The 20,329-nt window shown below is 36.4% G+C and overlaps 1 protein-coding gene across 2 annotated transcripts in view; it reads left to right on the top strand.

Annotated features, from left to right (window-relative positions):
• The first annotated feature begins 1,262 nt into the window (after window positions 1-1,262).
• GLRA2 (glycine receptor, alpha 2) overlaps window positions 1,263-20,329 on the top strand; it is a 203,705-nt gene continuing 184,638 nt past the window's right edge. For both annotated transcript variants that reach the window (XM_008585837.1, XM_008585838.1), the window contains exons 1-2: window positions 1,263-1,766; window positions 3,977-4,110. In XM_008585837.1, coding sequence (XP_008584059.1) covers window positions 1,699-1,766; window positions 3,977-4,110 — 202 coding nt within the window. In that variant the 5' untranslated portion in view covers window positions 1,263-1,698. The remainder of the gene's footprint in view (window positions 1,767-3,976; window positions 4,111-20,329) is intronic.

Here is a 20,329-nt window from a genome sequence, read left to right on the forward strand (position 1 = left end):
TTGTTCTAAAATTAAGACATGTGGTAGAGTGCCAAGGTATACTTCATAGACAAAAAGTAGGTTACTCACCCAGCTTATGATAGAACATGCACTTTTTAATTCCCTCTTACCAGCAGCTGCTAATTATTTGCATCAAACTCTCTACCCTGCCTCTTTTTTTTTTTTTTTTTTTTTTTTTTTTTTTATTAAGAATGATATTTGTAAATTTAGTTTGAGATAGGATTACCGGTCATGCTTTGGTGCCGGACTTATAAACTTTCAATATTTCAGTCTCTTCAGCCAGTTTAGGAGAACAACATCTACACTTTATTACATGACCCTTCCTGGTGATTAATATCTGGAATGGGCAGATGAAACTTAACATATAGTCTCACTTTTACTTTCTCCATTTTTAACATGGAGCCCTGTTCTAACCTTTAACCAGGGCAGGAAAAGATTGCCACTGCCCCCTGCTGGTCCATTGTCTTTTTTCTTCTCTACAAATCTGTGACTAGGAGAGGATGCCCAAGGATTTTGAATCACTGAAGAAAGCTCAGTAGAAGGGGCTTTCCCTAGTAGAGAAGTACAGAGATCCTTTGAGAATGGGAGGCTAGAATCAAACGAAAACACTCAAGAGGCGAGAAAGGCATAAACGGCTTCTAAATTAAATTATCGATCTTCATGAACCTTTTTCTGCACACGGAATTCTCTATGCCAAGGAAATATCCCCTCCTCTTCAGCACAGGACTCCTCTTTTGCCTCCGGCTTTCACTGACAAGGAGTGGACGACCCGCACCCTTATTATAATTTCAGTACTCTGAATCCTTTTCTCTATTTTCTCCAGTTTCCTGTTCGCACACCTAAACCTATTCCCTTCTCTTTTCGGGTTCAAACTCCTGTCCCGCCCACCCACCCACCGATAGACTAATATTTCCAGAATCTAAGACCCCAGCCTCCCTCACCCTCTCTGTTTCCCCTGACCTCTGCTCTCCCCTTGTCATCATACCCCCTTCAGCACCCCTTCGCTGAACGGCCAGTCTCTCTTTGCTTTTGAACAGCAGGCATGTCCCCTCTTGAATGCCGCTCCCCGACCCCCGCCCCAAGCGACTGAAAAAGGAAACATGCGCACTTCAGAGCTAGGAGCTGTCCGAGTGCTGAAATTTATAGGCTGGGTAAGATCACGTCTCCGTCTCTTTCTGTAGCCCTCATTCCGGCACAGGATCTCGGCAATTTCCCCCTCTTTCCCCTACCCACTCCAGTGCGCAGAGTCCTTTCTTCTCCCTCATTTACAACTTCTTTTAAAAAGAAAACATTTTCTAGAGAAAAGGGCTTTGCTAAATAGAAAGGATATAAAACAAAAGCCACAGCAACCCGACTTCCAGCGTGGCATTGTCACCAGCCCCCTTTGCATGGTGATGCGATTAAGGTAGCAGCATTTTTATTATTCAGGAAAAGCAGCTGGGGTATTCATCAGTTCTGAGGCTTTGTCTTTCCTGGGTTAACTGATGGTCCTGAGCCTCGGTTTGACCTGACCATGATGCCCAGGACTGGCACTTTTTGTTTTTTCTCAGTAAACTGTACAAACCCAAATCTCTTTTTGATTTTCAAGGAAACTAGATTCCTGCCAGATTTTGAATCTGGACGATAAATAGATACTTTGTCCTAGCTTCTTTCTGGAATCATTTCGGGATATTTTCCACAAGCACCACAGAAACAGGAATGAACCGGCAGCTAGTGAACATTTTGACAGCCTTGTTTGCATTTTTCTTAGAGACAAACCACTTCAGGTAGGTGAAACGACTTTGCATGCTGATATTTTCCACATGAAAACTGTTTGAAAGAGCATGTCATGCAATTGTTAGCAATTTTTCTGTGCCCTGGAACGAATTATTTTAATTATATAGAGGAGGGTTAAATTTCTTTTGTTCATTTAAAAAGCTTAATTATGGTGGGAGGGTAGTAAATTTTCACAAAAGCAAGTTTTATGATGCATAGCTCCACGCTATGCATTTCAACACACATTTTCACAGCCAATGTGATATTAAGGTAGTCTGATGAGTTGCATATTCTTTATATTTCTAAATAACGGTAATGTTTTTGCTTTCAAATTCTTCTGGAAGTCATTTACAGGTATTATTGGGTGCAATGTTTTTCACATAGTGGAGGTGATTGGATTAATTTGCCAAGAGCATGCTCATTTTATGTGAAATATAATTCTCAGCCAAGTTGGGACTTCTATTATATTTCAGCAACTAGAAGAATACTGTAAGGGCTATGATTCAGGAATTTTCTTGAAACATCAAAAATCTCTTTTTACCACTATATTCTACTACTGTTCAGTCTATTTGGAAGTTGATTGCCTACCAAAATTTAATTAACATGACATCTTTGTATCTATGTGTGTGTGATAAATGGAGTACGCACAATTAAAATAAATAAGAAAACATTATTTGTGTGCTTGAATTTTCTATATAATTCACTAATTGTCAAATCAATTGATACCTCAAAATATCAAATTATTACCAGTAAGTGAAATAGCCCTCTAATGGCAGAGATTCTAAGACAGGATAGAGATAGGAGATGCTCTTACAACAAAGTGTAGGACTCTTCATTTAATTTTCACCAAATTTTATGGTATTTTTTTCACAGAACCAACAGAAATGAAACACATAGCAATAATGCTGTGAAAACTGAGAAAACCCACTATGTTCCTTTCAGGTTCACACCTCGTACTATGATTAAGAAAAATTATAGGCTGAGTTTTATTAAAATCATCACCATCATCATCATCATCATCATCACCACCACCACCACCACCACCATCATAATCAAATAATACTTGATTAATCAGATGAATCAGCATATGGGAATGTGAGTATTTCTGGATGATTGTATCAATTTTTAACTTCTACCAAATGTTTATATTATCTTAGCACTTATATTTAATACCTCTTTTTTTAAAAAAAAAGCCTGGTGAGAATGTGGCATTTTCTTAGTGATAGAATTAACAAGACTATTTGTTAAGCTATTGAAAACAAAGCTTGTTAAGTATATACTTTAGGAAAAAATCAACATTCAGTCAACAACTATGCATTGTGAAAGAATTTATTTTACTACAAATCAAATATGCTCCTTTTATAAGCTCTTTATTACTTTTAACAAAAAATGGATATCTAAGAAATTTTGAAATCAACTTCTACTGGTTTTAATTGTAAAAAAAATAAATAATTTAGAAGTGTTTTTTCATTGATACTTTACTGAGGACTCAACAATTTAAATGCTCATATGTAATTAATATCTGATAAAATAATAGAAGTAACAGACATGCTTATTGCTGGCCTGTTTTTAAATAAAGTTAAATTTCCAAGTTAAGTTTCTCTTTTAGAGTTCACTTTGAAAAATATTAATAGTTGATAGCTGGAATAGAATTCAGCAGGTGAAAAAACAAGCAGTGAAGTAATTAGTTGCATTGTTAATTTTGTTCTGCCCACCTTATTATATATTTCTTGTAAGAGGTAGAGAACTTGTATTTAGGGCTGAAATGCTAAAATGATTTTTTGTAAAGTCAGGGGAAACAATTTTAAGACAATCATATGAATTTCAAAAATTATCATCTTCACTTCTCTGATAACTCTAGAAAGATATATATTAACTACATATCCTACATGTAACTACATATATTAACATACATTACATACATATTTTACATAAGTAAAATCTACAACCTAAAACTGTACATCGTCTCATCTCAAATATCTTATAGTTAAAGTTTGGAAACTTAGGAGATATGACTGAGAATTTACATCTCTCATCATTTGAAGTTAACTTTATACCATGTACAAGTTCAGAAGTTGACCAAAGAGTTTGTATTTTCTATTTTTCTTCTTACTAACATATCAAACACCTTTACCAAAATGTGATGTCAAACATTCTGTGAGCATTAGTTCTAAGGGGATGAAAATGGAATTGTTGCTAAAGGAGTTAATGATGTGTTTAGGGCGGCTTTCTGCAAAGACCATGACTCCAGGTCTGGAAAACAACCTTCACAGACCCTATCTCCTTCAGATTTCTTGGACAAATTAATGGGAAGGACATCAGGATATGATGCAAGAATCAGGCCAAATTTTAAAGGTAGGTTTCACTTAAACTTACACTAAGGCTTTGACATATCTTTTAGATGTTTGAATAGTTTACTCTAAAAAAACATTTTCAGAGATTTTTTTTTAATCATAAAATGGAAATGGCAAGTATAGTATGTATTTGATTTTGTCATTCTTTTGAATTAGTCACTGATTTAAATATCTTAAATTTTACTTGTAGCTTGCCATGTTTGAAAATTTTCCTTGTTTGTGTTCTCTTCCATAAATAAAACTAGTGTCAGAAGTTATTGTCACATCCCTATTTTGTCTTAAGTGGGAATGTAGCTGGAAGTGAATACAAGAGCAAATGATGGAATTGACTTGCATGAATGTCTACCAGGACACATGCAAAATTCAATGGTTACACCAAAATCATTGGATTTGGTTTTAAATATCTACATCAAAGTGAAGTTTAAATCTCAGTATAAAATATGCCATTTTACACACTTTCAGGCCTCTTTAATTTTTAGACTTTGTGAGAAGAGGCTCTCATTTAATGGATCAGAATTTTTTGTTTCCCTTTTGTTTAAACATTCTAATTGTTTATTTAAAATTATTTGTCTGAAATTAACAAAGAAAATCATAGAATTTTAAAGTGCACATGTCAAAGATGGTGGATACTTTCTTTGTTCAATTAGAAGTAAACTGAAGAGTTTTGTGTTTTTCTTAGTTTAACATTACAAAAATATAGTCTGTAAAAACTATTTTTTATCTATTTTTTTAATTTTTATTCTGGGTCAAAAAAACTATAATAAGAAAGGACCAATTATTAATGGTTGAATTATTTTGATGCTTTACTTTTTAAATGCATATTTTAAATAACAATTGTGCTTTACCTTGTAATTGAATTTAACATAATGTATGTGAAATGTTTACAATATTTTATAAAATGAGAAACCTATAGTATTCTAGATATTATGTAGTAATCTATGTATTGCTTTGGTTTTGCTTGTTAGCAACTTAATTGCATTACTTTCCTTGAGTTTGATTAATTCTCATTATTGGCAAATATAAGCATGAAAACTAAATTCTAAATTTATTTCCTTTTTAAATGCTACACCTCTGGATATACCCAGATATGGGCACATTTCATAAAAAAATACGTCAGAATTTTTGTAAAACAAGTGTTTTTGATTTATAGAGTATTTCCAAAAGAGACAACTGAACTAAGTTCAGAGCTTAATTTTCCTGAAAAAAAAATCTTCATGTTCATTCCGTTTTCTATTAATTTTGTGGTTATTGCTTAGGAAGTCAATGTTTGAAATAAAATGCTATTGGTAATAAGCTGAGAATCAGCTTTCAATGGACTTGCTCATTTGTACATTTATTCACTCAGCTATTCAATAACTTTTGAATCTGGACTATATGCAAATTACTAACTTCAGGGCGCTTTGTAAATTTGAGAGATGAAACAGGTTTTGGTGCTCCCATCAAAAATTTCAACGGAGAGAGAAGATGTTACATGAATATTTAGAGTACTAGATAGAAATAGTTAAGTACCATTAGGGAGTATAGATAAACTGCTGCAGGATTCCAACAAATGGAGAGATAATTTCCTATTAAGCTATTCATAGAAAGCTTCACAGAGAAGGTTCAAAGATGAAAAATTGTTTCAAGTTTCTGAGCATCTTGTTTGATAGCAGTTATTACTCATTACTTTCTAGAACCAATTTTTCAAAAGGGCAAAAAAGTACAAAGAGTAATAAAACAAACACCCATGTTGCCATTGCTACTTTAAGTGGCCACATAGAATGAGCCATCGTTTCCACACACTGTTTTTTTTTTTTTTTTTTTCCTGGTTCTCCTGGGGATGTCACCCTTTGGATGACATTTATTATGGTTCTAAGGGGTAAATGAATAAGAAGAATGTCAGATGTAGCAAAGCATAGCCATGATTTTGTGATCTATCCACTACTTACAAGCCAAAGTACAGGATATTTTAATGACTTGTAAAAGAGAAATGGGGGCCGGCCCGGTGGCGCACTGCTACAGTGCGCCGCTTGGGAGCGTGGCGGTGCTCCCGCCGAGGGTTCGGATCCCACATACAGACCAGCTGCTCACTGGCTGAGCGAGGTGCAGGCTCAACACTGAGGGTTGCGATCCCGTTGCCGGTCCCGGTCCGGTACGGGCACGACAGGGAGGGTTGCGATCCGTTGCCGGTCACGAAAAAAGACAAAAAGGAAAAAAAAAAAAAAAAGAGAGAAATGGGGTGGATATCACTTAGGACTCTAAGATTAATGGGCTTCACTTCATTTTGCCTTCCTCTCCCTTTAACTCTCCATCTTAATGAGTATGCTATTTCTTCATAAACTTTATTAACATAGACCGTTTATTTTATATATTTTTTAAAAAATTTATCATTATACAATGTAATTGATTTTCATGGCCCTTTACCAATTCCTCCCTTTCTCCCCTTCCGTTCTCTTTTTCCCACCCCTGGCAACCTCAGTTCTGTTCAGTTCTCTTAACAATTTCAAAGAATTATTGTGATTGTTGTGTCTTTTTTTCTTATTAATTTGTTTACTTATTTCTTTTTATTAGCTCCCACATATAAGTGAGAACATGTGGTATTTCTCTTTCTGTGCCTGTCTTATTTCAGTTAACATAATTTTCTCTAAGTTCATCCATGTTGCTGTGAATGGCAGAATTTCATTCGTCTTTATAGCAGAGTAGTATTCCATTGTGTAGATATACCACATTTTCCTTATCCACTCATCAGATGATGGGCATTTAGGTTGGTTCCAACTCTTGGCTATTGTAAATAGGGCTGGAATAAACATGAGAGTACAGGTATCCCTTCGACATAAATACACCCAGCAGTGGGATAGCTGGGTCATAGACTATTTATATCAGATCAACTGCATGACATCACCCAAAGTTCTCTTCATTCTGGGGAGCTTGGCTTTTCCTGGATGTAAAACATTCCCCATTATTTTAGGCTAAAGTAATTTTCCTCTCCTTGGTGTTTCCATGGAACTTTATATGTTTAATATGATCTGTTTGCATATTTATGTTTTATCAATCCACTCCCACACTGGATCTGAGAGGAAAAGGACGTAGGGAGGTGCCTTATTTGATATATACACACATAACATAGGGGTAGTGTAGGAAAAAGAAATCACCCTTTTCTCTAGAATGCGGAAATAAGGACGAAGAAAGAGAAAAAAATGCAGATCAGTTATGAAGATTAATACTTCTAGTGAATGGTAGAAGAATTTGAGAGTGGGAAGTTTTGAGGGATCAGCCAGTAGTCACAATGGCAAGCAAAGATGGTCTTGGCTGATTCAAAGAGAAAGAAATAAAAGAAATAATAGGGAACTTGTAACATTGAGGAGGTGAGGAAGAGCACTCTAGTACTTACCATAGTTGATTAGCAATGTATCAATGAGAAATTTTATATAGTACGTAAAAATGAAGTGTGATTAGGAAATGTGATTGCATCTAGAATAGTGATAGACTCCCTGTAAATGCCCAAAAGCAAATTGACTATGATAACAATAAACATCATCATGATGATAATGTTGACAATGACAATAATAGTGATTAATAAAAAGACAGAAGAGCAAAATTTGACCACAAGAATAAAAGCAAGAGCCAAATATGGGCTGTTGAGGTAAAGGGAATGGCTATTCTAGGAGTCTTATTAAATATTAGCGTGTTTCTCTGTTTCCTTGCCATCATGCATTTGCGAGAGAAAAAGAAATGTATATACATAATTTTTCTTATTCAAAAGAATTTTCCTACATACTTTCAAGTCAGTAAAATATTGCATGTTTATTTCATATCCCTTATGGGCTCTGAAAGATGTCATAATGGGCATATATACAAGAAAGAAGATGGATGTAAGCTAGAAAAGGGAGTCAGAAATGACTCAGACTTAGGCTCTGTAATTGAGAGACATTCTTAGAAACTATAGGAAAAAATAGCTTTTCTGATGTGCTGAAGCACAAGTGTATAAACAAAGTCATGAGTCAGAGTAACCAATTGAATTCCATCTATAAGATCCATAGAGACCTGAGTCAGATCTTGTCAAAACATAAATTTTCAGAATCCTCAGTTCAGAGAAAAACGCAAGCTATGTCCAGGCACAACTCCCTGGTTCTGAAACCATGATGAATGTTTATTCTATAACAACAGAGGAGCCTCTTTTCCCACGTGGGTGATTTGTCTCATTTTCAATTAATTTATCATGGTGTTATTCCATCATCCTATCAGATATTCCTTTGTCAGTATTATTGTATCTTAAAAATGACACTTTAAACCTGAGCAAAATGCATTAGTTCTGTTTCTCTTTCTGAAACAAAGCTTTTTATCTATTTTAATGAAATTTTCTTTGAAAATAAAATTAACTTAGGTTATATCCTGAGTTTTTTCCCAATGTGAATAAGTACATTTTCACCATAGCATTTTTTTGAGAAGAGGATCTAGAATACATAGTGCCAAGAGGTAATTGTTCAGTCTACTTCTTTGTGTATGACATGCACGCTAATTTTTTTCCATGTCTAGAGACCTAAGTTGGAAAGCATGGACATTAAAACCTACATTTGCATGCAATATTGTTTCCTGCAATTTCCAAGGAGTTAGCAGCTCAAAAGATGTTTCAGATATAAGTAAAACTAGATCCACTTCCATTAAACCAGAGGTCTTCAGTTTTTGCCCTTTGGAAATTTCTCCTGTCTGGAGCCAAGTGAAGAGTTAAGTACAAATGTTGTGACCAATCCCTGCAGGGGGCACTTGAGCACAAATATCTGGCAGGGACACTTGGAAAGGGTGCTTCTCTCAGTGATAATGCAGCCCCAGCATGACCATTTCTTTGATCACCCTAGTGGATGCGGGCATCAGACATTACTATGGATCCTGAGAAAGAGGAGCAAAATGTTTGGAAGTATCAGAAGCATCAGACATGAGCACAGAAAGTAGCAAAAGTCTTTAGCCACCTGAGAAGGTAAAACCATGATCTGCTGAGATTGTGGTTTTATTAGGAACTGAAGAAAGTAATTGGCTCAGTTACAAATCACCGTGGAAGTGATTATGGAATTATCTGGATTATCCATTTGATAGTTACCTTCTTCACAGAAGAATTCATATTCTTCCTTATTTCTAGGTCTCTCTTAATTAATCAGCAGGCTTGAGGTAAATCGCTCCTCAACTGCTCAAATGAAAAAAATGCCCTAATGAAATTAAGCCTGCATTGAAACATGTGGGAATCATTGTTAGGAAGTATACAGAAAAATGGGTTTTTATGTGTCTATAAACGTCAAGCATGAGTCAGAGTTGTCCATTGTAAAATTTTTAAAGTTTGTAAATACAGCATATAATTTTTTGAGACATTATCTCTTCATTATGAAAACAGCAGCCATTTCAACTGGCCTAGAACTGAGCTCAATCGCAAGATAGTTTATATTCCCATTCGGGAAAAATTCTTTGTTCCTGGCTGAATACATAGGTTATAACTATCGGTGGGGATGATTCATTGAGGAAACTAGAGGACAATTAAGAGAATAGAAAGGACATAGAAATGTATGGCTGAAAGGAAAAATGAATTTATTTTAGGATAAATTATTATAAAATTACCTTGCAAAGTACATATACTATGCTTATATATTCAACTTCCAAAGTACATATAATATTGGGGAATATATATGCATAGCATGTCTGTATATATACATATACTATGTTTGTATATGCAATAGAGTATCTCTGAAAGATGCACAGGAGAATGGAAATGTTGGCTGCCTCTGAGAAAGGGGACTGGATGCCAGAGGAACAGGAGTAGGAGGAAAAATTACTTTTCCCTGGATGCCCCTTGAATTTCGATCAGTACCTGTATTTCCAATTTGTAAAGGGAATTAGTTAGTAGATTCTTAGAGAGAGGGAAAGTCCAAGGAAGTTCCTCTCTTGGGTAGCATGGTCCATGGTTGCAGATTAGAGTCAGCATCACTCTTACTTTAAGAGCAGTAACATGCATGTGGCCTGATTTCAATAGCACCCAAAAAGCCTGCTTAAAATCCCCTGCCCAATATACTTCCTCAACCTAGGTTGCTCCTGTGACAGCTGAAATACATCACTGTTGCTTTTGTCCTTGGGTTTAAGATTTCTACCTCATATTAAAACCACACGATGGAAATGACTATAAGCCTCATCAGTCACTTACTTCATAATTTGAATGAGAGTATTTGGTTCTAGTTTGGAGTTAAGGTAGAATATGAGAGCCCTAGGCATTTTAGAACAAGGCAATAGGAGATAAAAATGGGAAGAAAAGATTATTGAAAGGAAATGCTGGGGATAACAAAGAGAAATTTATATATGATAGTTTTGTTCAGGGATTATGTTGATGAAGATGTTTGAACATCTAAAATTCACTGTCTATGTCACAATTTATTTTAGCTTTTGTGTGCTTTGTGGACACCAACCAACACATTTGTATATACTAGGCTCCCACTATGGGCCCTCAAGGTGCTTGTCAGGGATTTGAGATGGTATCAAGAAGGCATCTACAACATTTTAATGCACTTTGGCAAAGCATATTCCAACGAGTTCCTCAGTATGTCTTCCATCCCATGGTGACAAGGTAGTATAGTGGAAAGAGTCCTGGACTTGGATCCAGAAGACCCAGGTTCATGTCCTTGTTCAGCCACTTTTGAGAAAAGTTGTTTTCACTTATCCATACCTCAGGTTTTCTTCTGTCTTTACCTACCTCATTTGGGTTGTAATGAGGATCAAACGAGATCATACATATGAATGATTTGTTTTGAACTATTAAGATTATTATAAATAATTTGAATTATTATTGCCATTACCCCATTTCTCTTTTATAGCCAACACTTACTATGTATTGTAAAATCTTACCCTTCATAGTGATTGGCTCCTCATAGTTTGAGTTTTAAATGGAAAGAAGAAAGTCAGAAAAATTCTGGCATCTTAGATTCCTATCAGGATAATCATAATGCAGATGCCGTGTGTCTGAGCTCCTTTTCCTTTGTGTTAGTTCAGTGGGAAGATTTTCAAACTGAAAAGGCCATTTCATATTCCTAAAGATGAAACAAAGAGGGAGCTATTTGCGGGAAGGAACTATCTTTATCCATTTGAATTCAATTTCTGATTATTTTCTTGGGCTCCATTTTAAAAATGAACCAAGTAGAAGACATGGAACAAATTTCACCTGGTCCTAGAAAGAAGGACTCTAAATTTAACTGAAGATAATATAACTGTCATTTCTGATGTATTTTCTTGTCCAGTTACTGTAGTTGCAAGGTTCATTGCACAAAAGCACTGAATTGATTTCCTATTTTAGAATAAGTATTTTAAAGAGAGCATTTGGTCTCTACAACATGGCAGGTTAAGAACACTGGAAATGGAAGCCCATAATTTAGTCTTTGAGAAAGTACTGCATTGCTCCGTGGTTGATTCTGGGTGACCCCATATCTTTAATTTTTATTACTCAAAGAGTCTAAAAATTTTATCCTGAATTCTGTAAGGCTTGCTGTTTCTTTCTATCCTGAAGGACAACTCAGTCCATTTTGCTGATAATCTGAGACTTCACTAAAGGAAACATAGTGGCATCAATATCGGGGTACCTCGGTACTTAATGACTAGACAGTATAATGTGTCCAGATGGGGCAGTTAGGTTGGAATGAGAAAAAAAAGTCACTAGTTTGTTCTTGATGGTGTTGGATATTTTTCTTGATGTGTTTGATCAGGCACTTTTGGAATAGGGTCTTAAAAATGAAAACATCTGATCAAGCCTCAAGGTCTTTGGAAGCATTCTGGGCTTCCCTTGGAGTTACACCTAAGAGGTTGTCCTGACTGTGTCACACAGCATTTGCTCATTGACTTCTTTCTTCAGAGGGCTACTCTGAATACTTGTGACTGATTGCAGACACTTTCAGCCATGTGAAAACTACTAAAGGAAGGATGTGAACAAAAAGCATGGGTCTCTGAGTAGTATTCTGAAGTGTACAACACATTTCAGAGCAGTCACTAGGTTATTTTCTTGGAGTATAGTATGGCTAGTTGACTGAGGTGCTCATGAGGCAAATACAAAAGAGAAATTGGACCCTCTCTCTGACTCATGGCCTGGCTTGCCTACCCACCATTCCATTATGAACATGAGTACACCAAATGAACACACTCATCCAAAAGGGCAAAAGTAATCCTGGACTGAGTAAACATATGGAAAGTTCATATGCAATTATCATGTATGTGACTGTATAATTCTTGTTTTCTATTTCTTCTTATTTCTGATGGGGGTGGGACATATTTTCCTGAGGGAAAAAAAGCCACACTTGCCTATACATTGTCAAAGTAATAGAATAAATTTGTGGCAAGGGAGCATATATAGGGGCACAAAAAATTACATGTAAAGGTTTTATCTCTTTATGTTTGAGTCTAAGCACACAATTCATTTGTTCATTCATTTAATAAATAATTAGCGAGTATTTACTATGTGCCAGGTACCAAGCTTTGAAATGTCAGTTTTTATTACTACTATCTCACTTCAATAAAAACTGGAACATAATTTGCAAGTTGAATGCTGTATCATCCAGGATCTTTGCAGGAAAGAGATGGCACAGTCCAGCTGGGTGTGAGAGCAAAACCAACCCCTAAAGGGAGAGTGTAATATTCTGGGATTATCAACAGTAGACCTAAAGAAGCAAGGGAGGGGAGTGCTTACTAGAACCTAGTGAAGGCAGCTATATAGAGAGGCTACCTAATGGGACTTGTGGAGCAACATGGTCAATCTGTGCTGTCCTGGCAGGGAGTAAGCCAGGGAATAAACATCCTAACCTCACTCTCCTCCTGCTTTTCATTCTCCTGTGGGAGCCTTTCTTTGGCCAAATCCAATTAACAGTCATAGGGCAAGAGAGCCCATTGATGCCAACCCTGAAAGTCAGCTTCCCGGGGTACAGAGAATAGAAAAGAGAAGAGAGTGTCTCTCATGGAGGAAATGGAAGATAACCACCACAAATGTCAACTTATGAGCAAAGTCACCCCTGAGCCTTCAGGTGGTCTAGTGTACATCTCCAGCACTGATGACAAGTTTAGTAAGCCTTCCTTTATCAGTCTGGTGAAAGAAGGGAAGTGAGAAAGGGATACCGTTTGGATATATTATCCCAATAGATAAATGCTACCTCCAAAAGCAGAGAAGAGCTGGGAATATAAAGTAAAGTGATAGTTCTGTCTCCTAAACAGAAAACTGGAAGAGGCACAACCAACGAATTGGTGTATGTACATATGTGCACGTGCACTCGCCAGGGGTGTGGGGGGAGGTGGGGGAGAGGGGAGAGAGAGAGAGAGAGAGAGAGAGAGAGAGAGAGAGAGAGAGAGAGAGAGCTCCCTGTGGAGTGTATGAGAATAATTAATATATACTTTTTTCTGTCTTGTTTAATATGTTTGCTAATATTGTTGTACTTGTCCCCTGTAGGAATTCTCTCCAGGCTCCCCATGCTGGGATTTATTGTGGGCTTAGATTTAAGCACAAAACATAATGCCAAGTCTTTTGGGGGCAGCATTTCTGAGACATATTCTTTTCTTCTGTGCTCTTCTGTTCTATATAGATCTGGAGAAGTAGTGTTAAAAGAAGAAATGATTGGGTGAGGGGTTAGACCAGCATGAAGACTGGGAGCAGAGTACTTTGCATTTTGAGGAAATGATAAGTCCTGGGAACAGTTGCTTGTTTTTCACTCCTGGCTGGTTTGATTTCTGCACCTGAAGTACAGCTATTTACAGTGGCAATTCTGCTACTTTAGGAAAACCTCAGAACCACTTTATTACACAAATTTTCTTTCATTTTTAAAACTCAAGTGTACATAGAAGATAATATAATGTATCTTCTTTCTATTTATTTACACTTAAATATTTCACGATGTTGATTTCTAAGAAACACTTTATCTCCAACAAGTCAGTCGAGATTTCTTTTACCAGGCTTTCTATTAGAAAAAGCACTTTTTGCCCTCCCTCCCCCAAAAATGTATTCAGAAAACAAAGGATCTGTTTATTTAGCTTTGAGCCTCAAAATCTTTGAAAAGTGAGTGATGCACACATTTTGGCAAACCACACTATAACAACACAAGCTAGATGATGTGATTCAAAATGATTTATAAAAATGCTCTACAATGCTCACAATGAATTTCTTGTATTCCACTTTTTCCTTTGAATTAACTCTGGCTTTACTACGTGAGCTTTGTATGGAATATGCCAAATCAAATGATTTCAAATTTAATACTAAAACAAATTAGCAACAAACCAGATGTATTTCTCAAACCACGTCTTTCAGAGGACCTGCTTCGGAGTCACCTGAGGGTCTTGTTACAAAAGCATATCCTGGGCCCCCCACCTCTCCAGCTCTACTGCTGCGGAATCTCTGGATGACAAGGGTGTGGAATATTTATTTCAATGAATTATTTACTCCCTGCAGTTTGTGAACTATAGGACATGAATGAGAAATTTTTGCCCCTGTATCTGAAAGATAATACCTTCTCTGTAGTATTATCTTTTACAGTATTACAGTATTTTTCCCAAGATACTGTATGTTTATATTGCCTTACAACATAAGGCAAGAGGAAACAAACAAACAAACAAACAAAAAACCTAAAGTGAGATTCATGAAGACTGGTTTTAACTCCAGTTTTGACAGCTGAAACCAGGAGCACACCACCTAACTGCCCTGGGATTCACTTTTGTCATCTCCAAAATAAAGGACGTGGACTAAGACGTCTCTCTATGTCCCTTCCAACTTCCATAGTCTCTAAACCTGATAGTCTAAATAAATATCTTTGGGTATGTCCTTTTGTAAATCACCCACAGAAGAGGTTGGTTGCATCCAAACTTCCTAGAGAATTGCTCTCTCCTCTGGGAAATTATTAATTCTGTCCAGAATTTTGTGCAGTTTTCCATATCTTATTTTAATTCCCAGTATTTCAAGAATGGTCATTCTTTTAAAGGGAAGACTCTGGATATGTATGAGGGGGTTACTGAAAAAATCAGCCATTACAATTTTTGCCTTGCTATTGGTTTAGAGGTAGCAAATTCATGTACAGAGGCTCCTTCTGGAAAAAGTAACTTTAGTTTCCTTAGTTCAGCATCTGGCCAAAGATATTTCTCAAAACACTAACCCCGTGAAATGTCCTCTCAGTTTTTAAATGTAAAATAAGTATAGGAAATTCTGCAATGCATCCTCTGAGAGAGACCCAATATTCATAGCATATGAAAAAGTTTTGAGACAAACTGTAGTAAAAATAAATAAGTAAATATTTTTAAAACTTTTTTACACAGGGGTTTGTCCCATAGTCATTTGCTCATAGATTCCTTACAATGAGTAACATCCTGGGGAACTGTTGTTTTATGGAATACTTTTTGAAAAATGTAGTCTTGGCAAAAATCCAGAAACCTAAAAATATATATATATATATATTTTGCCATGAAAATAGATGATGATGATGGGAAACCTAAATATACATAAAATATGATGATCTGCTAGAAAGATAATATTTATAAGAGTGAAAAGGCCCCTGCATTCAGAAAATGAGGCTTTCATTTTGATACATGGTCAACATTAGCATTCCGATGCCACAAGAGGATTGCTCTACAAGTTAGAATATTATTGCTGGCTATTTATCTCCTGTTTTATTTACATGAATAAATAAACAGCGACATTTAGAAAAAAACAAACATTGAAGAAAAGAGAAAAGACATTAGTTGATATAGCAAAATATTTTTATCTAATAATAATCATCTTCTTATGATTCCTTATGATTCACGAAAGCTGAGTGACAAATACACATTTAAACAAGTGACCTTTAACCTTGAACTAGAGACTTTTTCCAGAAGCATATGACAAAGCTTCATAGCTGTATGAAGAATTTCTTTCTGGATTGCCATCTTCTTTTTCAGGCAGCTTTCGAAGATGGATAAATCTTGTAGTTGTGCAATGTCTATTCAAATGTTTGCTGAGAACTTTTTCCCATCAATTTCTTGAAAGGAAATTTTAAAAATTTCAATGTATACTAAAAATGTCATTTAAAAACTAAACTATGCAATATTTATCTTAAATAAGTTGTGTAGAATTGACTCCTCATGTATTAGCGTTAAAATATATTCTAAGTTTGTCTGCTTAAAAATGATCATATTTCATAGACTTAGATATATAAATTCCCAGAAAAAAACTATTGAATATTTTTTTAAATGGAGATGGATGCAGAAAGAGAAATGTCTTTGAAATATCAGTAAATGTCTTGGAGAAAGGATGATATATATCTTTAAGTATAATATATGTTAAGAGTATATACAATTATGTATTATTAAATATACATTTTATTACTGGTTCCTCCCCCATGCTTTCTCCGAGAGTGTTTGCTTATTCGAACAAGCAAGTGTGATATTTTTTTCTTCCTGTTTCTCACTCCAGGCTCTTAAATATAGAGAATGAAATAAGAGGTGGGGAAATAGTGAAGATACCTTAGATGTAATGCGTGGCTCCTAAACCATGTCGTTTATTTCATAGAGTAGATGAGGACACATCGCTGATGGAGCCCCTATGCAATCTGTATTACACTAATCCTTTGTTTGAAACATTGCTTCAAGGTAACCACAGAGACGGCATTAGCATTACTAGTATTCCACCATACAAACCACAGATGATAAAATACCGATTAAATTTTTCTGGTGATTAGGGGTTGAAATTCTTAGATACACTGGATCTTGAAGAGGAGCTAAGTAGTGAAGATTAACTACAAAGAAATAATTTGGCATGCACTCAGTTTGCTTACTCTGTCTTCAAATTTTGTTTTGTATGGCCTGGTGCCTCACTCAGGTCCTTCGTTATCATTTGCTTCCAGTGTCATGAGGAGGTGGCCTATAGAAATCATGGGAGTCTGGAACATTTTCTCCAGAATGCTGATATTTGCTTTCCAAATGAAGTACACAGTGTCTTTCTAAAATCTAAAAAATTAAGAGATCATCCCTGTTTAAAGGGAAATGTCACACATGGCCTGTGCCATGCCTTGTGAATAGTAAGCTCTGGCACTAAAATTTTCACTTTTTTTCAGAGGATTTTCTTAATAGATAAATTTCACTGTACCTGTGCTCTCTAAAATTTGAGGCCACAGGTTCTTAGCAACAAGGTTGCTATACTATTCAGTATTTATTTTCTCTGGAATATTCATATTTTATTTCCTAAAAGTAGTGAACACTCTGTGACCAGTGGCATACTTGACCTGATCCTTGTCAAATTAATCCTATATTATCAAGCATACTTTCTCTAGCTTTCCAAAAATAGAAGGAATTATCCACAGTCTGAGATATGTGCTCCTTTTACTGCCCCCACGTATCTGTATTTCCAAGACTCACGTTTGTTTATTGTACACATATGCATCATTTATTAGAATATTCTGGGCAAGTATTCCCACTTAAAACCTAGAAGGCAGCTTCCTGTTCCTTAGATTTCTTGAATGCCAACCAAGTTTATAAGATGCAGGGCTTTCAGCAAAGTGTATGAATTTGTGACTTGAGGCAAATATCCCAAAGCCCATTATAAAAAGGATTTCCTCAGCAGGAAAATACACTTATCTCAAGAAGAAAATTCCATATTTCTACTTGTCAACCAGACTGTGCAAATAGGATAATTACACAAACGTTTATTTCCTGCCTACTTTTGAAACTGGGTTTTCAAAGGGATCCCAAGTAGAGTCTTCCACAGCACTCCCCCAATTGAGTTCATTTAAGAGATGTCAAGGTAAAGTTAACAGCACTGTAACTTGGGTGAGGGGATCTTTGTGAAGCTCAGTGGAAGTGGACTGATTTGTGAAGCTTCCTTTATTAAGTTAATTCTCCATCATGGGGCCATTCTCATTCCCCCCCCCCCAGATTGAAATACTATAATTATTACATTAGAATTTGATTCCATGTACTAACAATATGTGCTATAATAAACTGTGCATACATAAAGTCTCAAGTGAGTACGTACTCCGCTCAGTGTCCAACTTTTCACATAAATGCCAGAATAAATGATCTGCTTCAGCAATAGAGCAAAGCACTTGAGGGTATTAACAGAGTGTCTATCAGTGACATCAAGTATATGCCATATAAATTGCAGAATGACACCTTTGAAAAAAGTTACCAACTCGTGAGGGGTGATGTGGCAGGTGCAAAGAAGACAAAGAAATAAAGCATGGATAGTAAATACATCCTAAAGGAAAGCTAAGATCAGAAATAAACTCCTGTACTTTTTTTAGAAAAACCATAGTGCAGCTGCTCTTGGGTGCCTGATTGGCTATATCTTTATCTGAGTGCACAGAAAAAGCAAGCTTAACTGTCACCCAAGGGAGTGCAGAGCTCAAAATACTAGTATCCCTGATGGTCTAGGCCTGTCTTGACTCTTGAAACTCTCCTGGGACTACTCATCACTCTCAGATAAAGTCCATACACCTGCACATGGCCTACAGGTGTCTTCATAGTTAGGTTCTTGACCATATCTGTCTGAGCTTGGGTTTCTAAGAAGCAGATGTCATGTGCAAGTGATTTATTAAGGATAAGCAACCAGGGGAGACAAAGAAGGGAGAAAGAGGCAAGACTGTGATCTACGACAAAGTCCAACAGAAGGTGGTGATGATCTCTCAGGGTAACTCTAGAGTGTAAGTTATGCTCCAGAGTTGTCCTGACTGGAGGCAAGAGCTGGGTTTCCATATTCCTCTCTGTGTCATTTATTGGTTAAGGACTGCCCTCAGGTGTGTGTGAGTGGGTGGGGGAGTAGCCCAGATACTTCTGTCTCTTCTCACATGGGTCAAGTGAACCAAGTAGCCCCAGGACAGTCCTCTGTGAAAGACCATAGATGCTGGCTATTGGAAGCAAAAGCCCACTGAGGTGAGAGGCACAAAACGGTAAATGGGATCCAAGAAACCTGGATGGATCATTAATATTGTTCATTCAACATTTTCATTCCACATCTCTAGCCATGCCCTCCCACTATGTTTTAGCCTCAGTGCGCTGTTTCCTGTTTCTCAAACCTTTTACTTCTTTCTGGTGCTTTTCACTTGCATTTCCCTTCAACATGCCTGCATTTCCACTAGCCTACTGTCTATTCATCCTTCGGACCTCAGCTCTGATATCATTTCCTCTAGAAAGCCTCTCTTAAACTACCAAGTCTCTTTTATATCCGCAGTGTAGAGTCTATCTTGTGATTGGCTGCTTCCCTGTCTCTTTCTGTCCTAGACTAGTTCAAGGAGGCTGGGGTTGGGTTTATCTTATTCTTCATTGTATCTCCAACACCTGCTGGTAGGTAGGCAACCAATAAATATTTACCAAATAAATAAAATAAATGATAATACCAATCTTTAATCCCAGAATCTATACCAATGCAAAGTTGGATATGAACAATTGAACTACAATAGTAAATCATTATCTGCTAATATTTGTGATTCATTTAAAATACATGCAATGCTTTTCTATGGGCTATCTCACTTGACTCCTTAAGGTATTTCCCGGAATAGACAACAGCTGGAATTTTGTTTACTATTCTTATCACTTAGGGGGAAGAAAAAGTTATTTTCTGCCAGGCAGAACCTAGACCAACACAGTACCTTTCTAGATACATAAAGCCTAGCAAGGATGGGAATGTAGGTCATTAGAGAATGATGAGAGGGACACTTATTGTCGAACTGCAACATTTTATTGAATGTATTTTTACCATAGCTAGTCCCCTTTCTATTACAAGTTGAATCTAATTCACCTTTGAAGTCCCAGGTTTTTGTGTACTTCCTATTTATGTAGGAGTTCAGTAAATGTTTAATGTTGAGTGAGTGGGTTCATTCATGTGTAGACATGTATCAAGCATTTATTACGCATACGGCACTATGCTAGGCACCAAGTACAGGGAAATTAAAAGGAGAGTTGTTAACTTGCCAACATTCCAACCTGCAACCTTACTATCCCACCTCCTTCTACTTTACCACTATTCCAGGACCAACATTCCATTCACAAAGTATATGCCCAATACTGAGCAGTGATGGATGGTAATATCTAACTTATTGCCAGAAAATTCACTGGCCTGAGGCAACTCCCCTACTCAGTGTCTGCAGTATTTGGTGAATAAAACCAAAGGTACTCAAATAGTACTCATTGCTAATATTGGACATACATGAGTTGCTAGTAAGTTCTGGCTGCTAAAGTAATATCAGTTTCACTGTATGGTTATAACCCTTACCTCTTTCCAACCA

This window comes from Galeopterus variegatus, unplaced genomic scaffold (genome assembly GCF_000696425.1).
Source record: "Galeopterus variegatus unplaced genomic scaffold, G_variegatus-3.0.2 Scaffold3732, whole genome shotgun sequence".
Taxonomy (NCBI): Eukaryota; Metazoa; Chordata; class Mammalia; order Dermoptera; family Cynocephalidae; genus Galeopterus; species Galeopterus variegatus.